General features: G+C 42.5%; 1 protein-coding gene across 1 annotated transcript in view; it reads left to right on the top strand.

The window, feature by feature from the left end:
- Window positions 1-11,904, top strand: part of fanci (FA complementation group I) — a 93,900-nt gene that overhangs the window by 42,108 nt on the left and 39,888 nt on the right. The window contains exons 16-19 of the mRNA XM_078427197.1: window positions 2,292-2,362; window positions 4,774-4,888; window positions 6,085-6,207; window positions 11,149-11,217. Coding sequence (XP_078283323.1) covers window positions 2,292-2,362; window positions 4,774-4,888; window positions 6,085-6,207; window positions 11,149-11,217 — 378 coding nt within the window. The remainder of the gene's footprint in view (window positions 1-2,291; window positions 2,363-4,773; window positions 4,889-6,084; window positions 6,208-11,148; window positions 11,218-11,904) is intronic.

The raw sequence follows: 11,904 nt of genomic DNA, 5'->3' as shown, positions 1-11,904 counted from the left end.
TTTTGAATCCCACTGCAGGAGTTTAAGCTGATAGCTCAAGCTGATAGATCATAAAGTACTCAGTGGCTCTTGCAATACAAGATGCAATATCTCTTGGACAAGATTTAAAACAGTCTGCTTTCTCAGACTTTTCAAAATGCATTGCGCTGGGGTGACTCAGGCAGGCAAAATCTGTGGAGGGCATGGATCGGCATTCTTTCGGTCTGAAGAAAGGTCCTGACCAAAAGCAAAAAACTAGCAACTGCAGATCCTTGTGTCTCCATTGTCAGAGTTGGTTGTTAAACACTCCAATACACTAATCCAGGAAAATTAAGGTGTACTTTTGTCAATCTGTTCCCTTGCTTTGTTCAGCAATTGTCATAACAGCCTGAGTTTTAATGAGACCCATTATCAGCATATGGTTGAATAATGTCTAGATCAATATGCATAAGAAATTACAGAATTGTAATCATTTATGAATTCTTTAATTATTTCCATTTTAGGTTCAGATTTATTTTTTATTGTGTACTAAGTTACAGTGAAAAGCTTTGTTTTGTATGCTGTCCAATCAATCCTATACATAACTCATTCAGGCCAAATTCAAGTACAATAGATAGAGCAAAGCCAAAGATATAGGGTACAGAATACAGTTCTCCACATCGTAATGGACCAGTTCCAGAGACCATTCCTGCAATGAACTCGAGGAGAATCCAACTGTATCCTGGCTTATCTATGCACCGTTCAGAAGCCTGATAAGAGGGGAAGGAGCTGTTCCAGAGTCTGGTATTGTGCTCTTTCAAGCTTCTGTACCTTCTGCCTGACGGAAGCAGGGAGAAGATTGAATGGCAAGGGTGGGACAGGTCTTTGATTATGTTGGCTGCTTTCCTGAGGAAGTGTGAAGTAGAGATGGAGTTAATGGTGGGGAGTCCGGTCTGTTTCATGAACTGGGTTACAGTTTAGTTTATTGTCACATGTACTGAGGTACAGTGAAAAGCTCTTGTTGCATGCTAACCAGTCAGCAGAAAGACAATACATGATTACAATCGAGCCATTTACATTGTATAGATACATAATAAGGGAATAAAATTTAGTGCAATATAAAGCCAGCAAAGTCTGATCAAGGATAGTCTGAGGGTTACATCCACAACTCTGCAATTTTGTGCGGTCTTGGGTAGAACTGTTTCCAAAGCAAGGTTTGTAATAGTCACTGGAAACATGCCAAATGTCCTGTCTCCTCAGGAAGTAGAGCATTGGTGTGCTACCTTGGCTGTTACTTCAATGTGGTTGGTGCACGACAGATCGCTAGTCATATTTATTCCAAGTAACTTGAAGCTCTCAATAATTTTTAGTTCGACACCCTTAATGGTGATTGGGGCAGTACTTCACCAAGCTTCCTGAAGTCGATGACTAGCTCCTTCATCTTGGTGACATTGAGGGACAACTTGTTGTCCTGCCACCATACTACTAAGCTCTCTATCTCCTTCCTGTACTCCACCTTGTGATGCAGCCCACCACAGTAGTGTCATCTGCAAACTTGTAGATGGAGTTCCAGCCAAATTTGGCATCAGAGTTACTGATGGGGCACTGGTTTGGGGAATTACTGTGGAGGATGTATTGCATTCTATCCTCAACGATTGTGGTCTGTAGGTCAGGATGTTGAGGATCCAGTGGCAGAGGGAGGTTGTTACAATGTATTGAGCATTATCTGATTAAGCTGAGGTGAACTGAGCAGTAGCCGAAATGTAGTTTCAGGATTTATTTATCAATTGAATTAGTTTAGTTATGGTTTGGAGATACAGCGCGGAAACACGCCTTTTGGCCTATCTAGTATGCGCCAACCAGTAATCCCGGTACATTAACACTATTCTACACACACTAGGAACAATTTACAATTTTACCAAAGCCAATTAACCTCAAACCTGTATGTCTTTGAAGTTTGTGAGGAAACCGGAGCACCCGGAGAAAATCCACGTGGTCACAAGGAGAATGTACAAACTCCATACAGACAGTATCCGGAGTCAGGATTGAACTCTGGTCTCTGGCGCTGTAAGGCAGCAACTCTACCGCTGCGCCACCGTGCCATTCTGATGAAACGTTTTTACTTCATATATGCAAAGCAAAATATTTTATTGTAACTAGCTGTCGTTCATGTGGGAAGAACCTTCGCTCTTTTCAAAAACACAGAGCAGCATTGCCTGTGTGAGCAAAACCAGATAACAGTGTGGCTCTCTACTTTATACTGTATGCTCTCAACTTGTGATATATAGTCAGTAACATATGGTTTGTTTAGTAATCTGCTTTCTTTTTTAAAGCCCCTGCTGAAAATCAGCGTGTCCATGAAAGATTCATTAATTCTGGTCCTGCGGAAGGCCATGTTTTCCAGGTGAGTAACTAACAGCCATCTGGAGTTGCCGGGAAATTTACTCTGCAGAAGAACTTCAGGTCATGGTAGCAAAGTATTGTTAACTTCTGATCATGCAGAAGATTCCGTGAATGATTTAATGTACTAGATGCCAACCATTCCAAGAATGTGTAAAAAAAAACTTCAGAAATTACAATGACAAATTTTTAATGGTCTGACGTTTATTAATATATAATTAAGTGTACTGAATAGGTGAAAAAGAGTCCCGACCCAAAACATGGCATATCCATGTTCTCTAGATATGCTGTATGACCCTTTGAGTTATTCCAGCACTGTTTTTGTTTTGAAAACCAGTATCTGCACTGCAGATTCTGCAGTTCCTTGTGTCTCATCAATAAGAATACTAATTACAAGTTTCAACTCTTTGCTGACACCGAGGGCCCTATTCCCCCGTGGCTACCAAACACCATTTAGTACATTATTGCATTCTCTTGTGTGTGTTATTACGTTCTTTAATTGTAGAGGCTGTGGTGTCAGGGATGACGCTGGATTTGGCAGTGACCACACTGACACTCGCAGTAGGGTGAGCTCGAACGAAATGTTTTATTTACAGTGACAAGGAAGTCCAGGACAGCATGGGGGTGTGTCCCGCATCATCGGGGCCGTTGTGAGTTGATCTAGGTGATCTTGGGCTTGTCCCAGCAGCTCAATCCTGGTCTTGGTAGGAGGAGGTGTGGCGATCTCAGGCTTCTCCCAGCAGTTCACCCCTGCCTCGAGAGTAGACGCTGGTGGTCTCAGGCTTATTCTGGCTGATCAGCCTCGGGCTTGAAGAGGCGAGACGTGTGGTGTCTGGCCTATCCTGATGGCTCAGTCTTTGCCTCTGTGGGTGCAGTCCCTCGTTGTCCGTAGGCAGGAAGAGGCAGGGGCATCTCAGGCATGCATCAGCCACCCAATCTTAGCCTCAGTAGAGGTATTTAGGACATTTCCCCGCAGCTTAGTCTTGACGACACAGTGACGCTGGAATTCTTGGGTTTGTCCCAGTGGAGGTCTTCCTCGAACCTGCGATGGGGACACAGGTGCCCCACTTTTCTCCCTTCCTCTTTCTCTTCTATCCTCCTTTCTTCCTCTTTCTCCCCGGCTTCCTCTCTCACCCTCTCCCTTTTCTCCTCTGTCCAGATCCACTGATCAGTTCTGCTCAAGATTTCAGCATCTGCAGTTCCTTGTGCCTCTTTTGCACTAATCCATGTTTAATTGCTGTGTAAATGCATCTGAAATATGAGTTTTAGCTGCCTACACTATGCATCCGTTTGCTCTGCCATGGCTCAAACACTCATGTGTTTGGTGCCAATGACCAAAGATGGATTTCTGCCCCCTGGTGTTTCAAATGGAAAGTCTTGAATTTCCCAGAACTAACATTTAACTGGATGAGCAGATTATTTTCTAAAAAAAGGATACGTTAAGATGCTATGACAAGCTGTGTAGTAAGAATTCTTTATTCATTGTTAGTTTCCAGTTACATTTGTGACAGCAATCACTGCAAAATTAATTGTGTAACACGATTTGAAAGTTGTGATATAACCAGTGGCACAGTGGCCAAGTTGGTCAAGCTGCTGCCTCACAGCACCAGAGACCCGGGTTCGATCCTGACCTCGGGTGTTGTCTGTGTGGACTTTGTACATTTTCCCTGTGACCACATGTTTCCTCCCGATTTCCTCCCATAACTCCAAGACATGCGGGTTTGTTGAATAATTAGGCTCTGCAAAGTGACCCTCGTGTGTGGGGTGTGGATGTGAAAGTTGGATAATATAGAGATTGTGCGGACGGTGGACCGAAAGGTCTGTTTCCATGTTGAATCTCTGAACTAAACATTGAAGGAAGGAACTGCAGATGCTGGTTTAAACTGAAGATAGACACAAAAAGCTGGAGTGACTCAGCGGGTCAGACAGCATCTCTGGAGAGAAGGAACAGGTGATGTTTTGGGTCAAGACTCTTCTTCAGCCTGTGCTTCTGTTAGCTTATATATTTCATTCAGGTTGTTACATTTCAAGAAAATTAATTTTTCCAAATTAAGCCTGTAGGAGAAATAAAACAGATTTTTTTTTCTTTATTTATTCAAACTCGGGAGTTGTTTGTTCCAACCAGTTTTGCAATTATTCTGTACTACTGAATCTAAGTGGTGCTAACTTTGTGCAACTGCAGGCAGTTGTGAGAAAATGTTAAATGATTATGATTTGTCATTTGGTATCTCTTGCATATTGAGGACAAGAAGTTATCTGTTCATCAGCAAAGAATACAAATGGATTGATGTGGCCTGAATTAAAAGGGTTATTAATTGGAGATCCACTAACATTTGTAACATTGAGCTCTAATGGTATGTACATCTCTTTGCTTATTTTCTCTTTCTTACTCTCTCCTCCTTTTGTTTCCTTCAGCCAGTTGGACTCTCGCAAATCAGCAGTTGCTGGTTTTCTGCTGTTGTTGAAGAACTTCAAGTTGTTGGGAAGCCTGACTTACAGTCAGTGCACTCAGACAGTCACGGCTAGTCAGGTAAATCGTTCATTTATTTGTTCCAATTGTATCTGGCTATCATAATCATTTAGATTTTCATCAATATTTACACATGTCGTAAGTTCTAAGAGCAGAATTAGGCCATTCGGCCCATCAAGTCTACTCCGCCATTCAATAATGGCTGATCTATCGTTCCCTCTCATTCCCATTGTCCTGCCTTCTCCTCATCTGTCAAGCAAGGATGATTTGTATCAATTTGAGTTTGTATTTTAACGCTGCTGAATTATTAATGCAGACGACCCCCGACTTATGTCGGGTTGCATTCCTAGCAAACTGTCTTTATTGCGATTTTCCGCAATGCAAAACCGCATCATTTGTGCATGCGTCAAGCAAAGCATGTTGAAAAAAATACCATTCCTTCACCTTCAGATGATTAAGAGCAAATTCTATTACGCTTCTTCAAACGTTGGTAATAATGTGTGAATTCGGTAAGGATGAATTTCCATTACCGAAATGGCCGTAACATGGGATGGATAAATGTGGACTGTATGGTTAATGTATTTAGTTTAGTTTAGAGATATAGCATGGAAACAGGCCCTTCAGCCCACCGACTCCGCACCGACCAGCGATCCCCGCACATTAACACTATCCTACACACACCAGGGACAATTTACACTTATACCAAGCCAATTAACTTACAAACCTGTACGTCTTTGGAGTGTGGAAAACCGAAGATCTCGGAGAAAACCCATGTGGTCAAGGGAAGAACGTACAAACTCCTTACAGACAGCACCCGATCGAAGCCGGTTCTCCGGCATTGCAAGCGCTGTAAGGCAGCAACTCTACTGCTGCGCCACCATGCCGCCCACGACTTCTGGAAGAAGGACCAAGAAAAGTTTAAATTGTGCCTTAGGGTGCATGTGAATTTGTACTGAACAAAAATGGATGTGTCTAAGCTGGGAAACGAGATGGCATTGAGAAGTATTCTGCCATCTAGTGGAATAAATCCAAGTTGAGACCTCCTGTTTCAACAGCAAGAGAAACTGTGGATCATGGGGTGGTTACCAGGGAGGAATGTTTTGAGACGGCCATTTAGTTTGAACTCTACTGTTTTATTAAAAGATATGTTCTGGGATTAACTCTAAATGCTACATGATTATTAAGAGATTTTATGATAATTGTGCAATTACTTTGGCTTTATAAATATTGTGAGCCAACATCTTGTTATTTTACAGGTGCAAGTGGATGTGCATATGTGTCACAATGCCTCTGCCAATGAAGCTCTATGTTTGGAAATCTTGGGCAGTTTGAGGCGTTGCCTGAGCCAGCAGTCTGATGTTAGACTCATGCTTTATGAGGTATTGAAGTTAGAAACTATTTTTGTGCCAAGTTTAATCCTAATTATTAAATCAGCATTATATCTTCTCTTTTTAGTCTGTAAGAATCAACCTATTTGATCTTATTATCCAAAATGTACCGAGATCAGAAGCATCTGGCCATTGCAGTATCATAGGACTGATCACACTGTCATTGTGGAGATAAGGTCTCATCTCCACACTGAAGACACCCTCCATCAAGTTAAATGAGCAGCAATAGTTTTTTTGTAGAAAGGAACTGCAGATGTTGGTTTACACTGAAGATATACACAAAATGCTGGAGTAACACAGCGGGTTGGACACAATCTCTGGAGACCTTGTCTCAGTCTGAACAAGGATCTCGACCCGAAATGTTACCTATTCCTTTTCTCCAGTGATGCTGCCTGACCCGCTGAGTTACTCCAGCATTTTGTGTCTATATAACAATCGTTGTGGTCTGTGGTCTGAACTATGGTGTTGATGAAGTGTCCCGACCAAAACGTCACACATCCTTTTTCTCCAGAGATGCTGTCTGACCCGCTGAGTTACTTCTGCACTTTGTGTCTATCTTCGGTATATCTGCAGTTCCATCATAAACTATAGTTACATGACTATAACAAATTTGAAGTACGTTCACCCTTGGCTGTATGCCAACTGCAACTGTACAAATGTATAGCACAACAGTTCGTAACCTCATGGCCTGACAAACTTCTCATTTCTGCTATTGCTACCAAGTCAGGAGATCAACCTTATTTAATTAGTTCAGAAGGGAAGGTCAGGAGCAGTATCAACTAAGTCAGAAGCTGGTGAAGATGGAAAACATGCATTTTTGACAGCGTGCAATACAGAGCCACATGGCACCCAACAGATCAAATTGAAGATCGGATCAGTCCGAAGAAGTATCCCAATGCGCAGTGTTGGCTGTCCATCCCCTCCCCAGATGTGGCCTGCTAAGCTGAGTTCCACCAGCCCTCCCCAGATGTGGCCTGCTAAGCTGAGTTCCACCAGCACTTTGTGTTTTGCTCACGATTCTGACAACCTCTGACACCTGTACTAATCAAGAATCTATCTATCTCCGCCTTAGATATATCCACTGACTGCATCCACAGCCTTCTGTGGCAATGAATTCCACAGATTCACCACCCTCTGACTAAAGAAATTCCTCCTAATCCCCTTCCTAAGAGAATGTCTTTTAATTCTGAGGCTGTGACCTCTGGTCCTAGACTCTCCCACTAGTGGAAACATCCTCTCCACCTCCACTCTATCCAAGCCTTTCATTATTCTGCACGTTTCAGTGAGGTTCCCACTCATTCTTCTGCATTCCAGCGAATATACGCCCAGTGCTGCCAAACGCTCATTACATGTTATCCTACTCATTCCTGGGATTATTCCTGTAAACCTCCTCTGGACCCTCTCCAGAGCCAGCACATAATTCCTCAGATATGGTACCCAAAATTGCTCACAATATTACAAATGCAGCCTGACCAGCACCTTATAGAGCCTCAGCATTGCATCCCTGTTTTTGTATATAAGCCCTCTCGAAATACATGCTAGCATTGAGTTTGCTTTCTTTACTACTGATTCGACTTGCAGATTAACTTTTTGGGAATTCTGCACCACCACTCCCAAGTCCCTTTGCACCTCTGATTTCTGGATTCTCTCCCCATTTAAAAAATAATCTATGCCTTTATTCCTACTACCAAAATGCATGACTCCTCACTTTGCTACACTGTACTCCATCTAAATGCTCCACATAAATAGTCCATCTAAATGATCTAAATGTGGACCAAAGAGCTGAATTCCAGAGGTGATCTGAGAGCAAGAAGCTTTGACATCCAAAGGAAAACACTCCAATGATTGAAACTACAGATTCACAAAGGAAGATGGTTGTGGTGGTTAATCACTGTAACACCAGAACGTCTCAGTTGGTGTTCCTCATGACTGATTGCACGATTTTCAGTTCTATTTACAGCAACTCAGCATAACTGAAGTGGTCGATGCAGCAAGCCCATGATAACGTTCAAGACTGATACATGTGGCAAATAGCTTTCACAGTACAAAAGTGTCAGGTATTGATCATCTCCAAAAGATAGAGTCTATCCACTTATACTCTTAACATTGGTATTTTTACCAACAAGTCTCACCGCCTCCAACCTCTGAATGTCACTATTCAGTATCATTCGAACTGGGCCACTTACATAAAGAGCAGGTCAGAGGCTAAGTATTTGTGGCAAGTGACTCCTCTCCTGAAATCTCCTAAGTATCTCTACCTTCTACAAGGCACAAATGATGAATGCAATGGATTATTGTCCACCGGCCTGGATTAGTTTAGTTTGGAGATACAGCGTGGAAACAGGCCCTTCGGCCTTCCAAGCCCGCACCGACCAACAATCACCCATACACTAGTTTTATCGGACTCAGGAACAGCTTCTTCCCCTCTGTAATCAGGCTTCTGAATGGTCATTCCATAAGCTGGGGTACTGTCCGATTCACCCCTACACCATTGAGGACATTGGACTTTGTCTGTGGAACTGATGCGCTACAATGCTGAGAACTATATTCTGCACTCTGTATCTTCCCCTTCATTCTACCTATTGTACTTGAGTTGGACATTATTGTATTTATGTATAGTATTGTATTCACTGGAGTTTAGAAGGATGAGAGGAGATCTTATAAAGACATATAAAATTATAAAAGGACTGGACAAGCTAGATGCAGGAAAAATGTTCCCAATGTTGGGGGAGTCCAGAACCAGGGGCCACAGTCTTAGAATAAAGGGGAGGTCATTTAAAACTAAGGTGAGAAGGAACTTTTTCACCCAGGTAGTTGTGAATTTGTGGAATTCTCTGCCATAGAGGGCAGTGGAGGCCAAATCACTGGATGAATTTAAGAGAGAGTTAGATAGAGCTCTCGGGGCTAGCGGAATCAAGGGATATGGGGAGAAGTTGGGCACAGGTTACTGATTGTGGATGATCAGCCATGATCACAATGAATGGCAGTGCTGGCTCGAAGGGCCGAATGGCCTCTTCCTGCACCTATTTTCTATGTTTCTATCTCTGGCACTGTCAGGAAGCAACTCTACTGCTGGGTGACTGTGATGCCCTTTGAGCAAATTTGATTACCATACAATACGAAAGATGTAAGAATGCTGGAGAGGGTGCAGAGGAGAGTCACATGGCTATTATCTGGGGTAGAGTGTTGAAGTTATAAAAAAAACTGGAGTGACTAGGTTTGTTTTCCCTGGAGCGAAGGAGGTTAAAGGGTGGACAATTGAGGTATATAAAATTGAGGTATTAGACAGGATAGACTGCAGAAAATTATTCCCCCCATATCGTAGGCAGACAGATTTCATAGATTTAGGGTAAAGGGCAATAGTATTAGAGGTTCAGAGGGCGACCTTTTCACATAGAAAGTGGTGAGTACCTGGAAGTCACTGCCTGAGTGTGGTGGGAACAGAGTTGATGACAGTATTTATGAAGTGTGCAATGAACACTTGGATCAGCTGGGCATAGAAGGCTATGGGCCAACTGCTGGAAAATGTTATCTATAGAGATGGGTACCAACTGGTTGATTATGACATGTGTTGAATGGCCTGTTTCCATGCTCTATGACTCTGACGAAGCAGCTGCTAGATCAGCATTCCTCGAGCACCGTAACCATTCAATCTCTCCCTCACCGGCAACCGGGGCTGAAGTATGTTCCTTCTACAAAATATGTTACGGTTACTTGCCTAGACCACTCCAAAAGCATTTCCCCTGACGTCGACCACTCAGAAGGTCAAGGGATGCAGCTGTGTGGGAATGCCATCCAGGAAAGTTCTCCTTCCAAGTCGCGCACCATCCCGATTTGGAAGTACATTGCTGCTCCTCCATCATCACTGGCTCTAAATCCTGGAACTCTTTGTCCAACAACACAATGGGAGCACCTTCACTAGAAGGGTGGCAGAAGGTGCTGAAGGGAGCTCACAGCATCGTCTTTAGAGCACTCGGGCATTGCAATAAATGCTGACCGTACAGATCCTGAAAAATGATTAAACATAACGAAAGAGGGAAATCTGAACCTGTTGCTGATATATACACGAGTTTAAATGTTAGTATAACTGCTCACGAGAGCGTTCCTGAGGCGTTGTAGGTCTAACTTAATGACACGCCAGTGAAGGGAGGTGCCCACGATAACCCCAATGATATTCTGACATCTACACGCCTAGTTTTTGTTATCCCATAGTTTATCTGTGTAAAGGCATTTTTATATTCTCATGTGGCATGGGGATTGAGTTTCTTGGTTAAACATTTAGCTTATGTATTTGTTAACTTGTGGATAGCTTATTACAGAATAACAGTATAACAGTATAACAGAGCTTTATTTGTCATTCGGTACCGAGGTACCGAACGAAACTACATAGCAGTCATAAAAAAAAGAACACAAGACACATAACCCCAACACAAACGTCCATCACAGTGACTCCAAACACCCCCTCACTGTGATGGAGGCAACAAAACTTCCACTCTCTTCCCCACGCCCACGGACAGACAGCTCGTCCCCGTCCGACCCGCACAGTCCCCGCAAGGGGATGGAATATGAAGTTAGTTATTGTCCTATGGCATAAGTGTGTGTAGGTAGTATCGATACTACTTTGGCATTGGGCTTGGTTTTCTTGGCTGAGCGCTTATCCTGAGCGCTGGTAATGCAGCACAAGTACTGTGTGTTTTAACAGTAAAACTAATCCTTTGAAACGGAACCACATAAGATTGTATGGTTTGTGGGGGTCCTTTGCCAGTGTTGGATTTACTTGGGAGAGTTGCTAATAATTGTCAATATGTTGTGTGGCTTAACTATTCCCATCATTTCTTCCTCTCCTTAAATCTGTTGAAAGAGATGCTCTTTGATAATTTGTTTAATTGTTTCTTCCTTCAATATAAGTCTTTCTTTTATTTTTGTTATTAGGGTTTATTTGATGTTCTACGACGAAATTCACAGCTGGCAAATACCATCCTACAAACCCTTCTTTCACAGGTGAGTGCGAGATAGTTAAAGATCAGCACTGGTTTACCACCCAAGCTAATACATATTCTTCCCTTCGGTGCCCTTGTCACTTATAGATCATTCCGCACCTCAATAGTAGCTAGCCTCCTTGCACTTTGTTGCTTTTGAACCAAATACTGGAAGGTCTTTGGGAGAAGCCATTAAACTATCTGGAAAAGGGCAGTATTCCTGCGCAAATCCTTAAAGAGAATTATCCATGTAGCTCCATTCCCTTGGTCATTCCCCACAGCAGGTGATTTTCTTTTTTCCTTTTTCCAAGTACATATACTGTTTGGTCCTGAATGTTGCTTTAGAGACTGCTAGTTGTGTCGATGTATTTTTGATCGTGTCAGCTTATTATGTTTTTTTAAATAATTCTCTTCTTCGCCTGGTTTGTTTCGCTATTTTCTATGATCTTTCACTGCTGACTTTTCAAAGAATACTAAAACATTTATATTATCTCTGTTCATTTGGAGAATAATCCCAATTTCTGCAGTTGTTCAAAATCTTTAATCGCTGGTATACTTCTGGTAAAATCATAGCACAGGCAGTAGCACTCTTTCTACTGTATGGCATCCAAAACAATGGCATAACTGGAATTAACAATCAATCTGAAGTGTCCCGACCTGAAACGTCTGAGTTCTGCTGTAAACCAGGGCTATTATTGGGGATGTGTCA

Source organism: Rhinoraja longicauda, chromosome 33, assembly GCF_053455715.1.
Source record: "Rhinoraja longicauda isolate Sanriku21f chromosome 33, sRhiLon1.1, whole genome shotgun sequence".
In the NCBI taxonomy this organism is placed as follows: domain Eukaryota; kingdom Metazoa; phylum Chordata; class Chondrichthyes; order Rajiformes; family Arhynchobatidae; genus Rhinoraja; species Rhinoraja longicauda.
The sequence above is the reverse complement of the archived record's forward strand: the minus strand, read 5'-3'. Positions and strand labels throughout refer to the sequence as shown.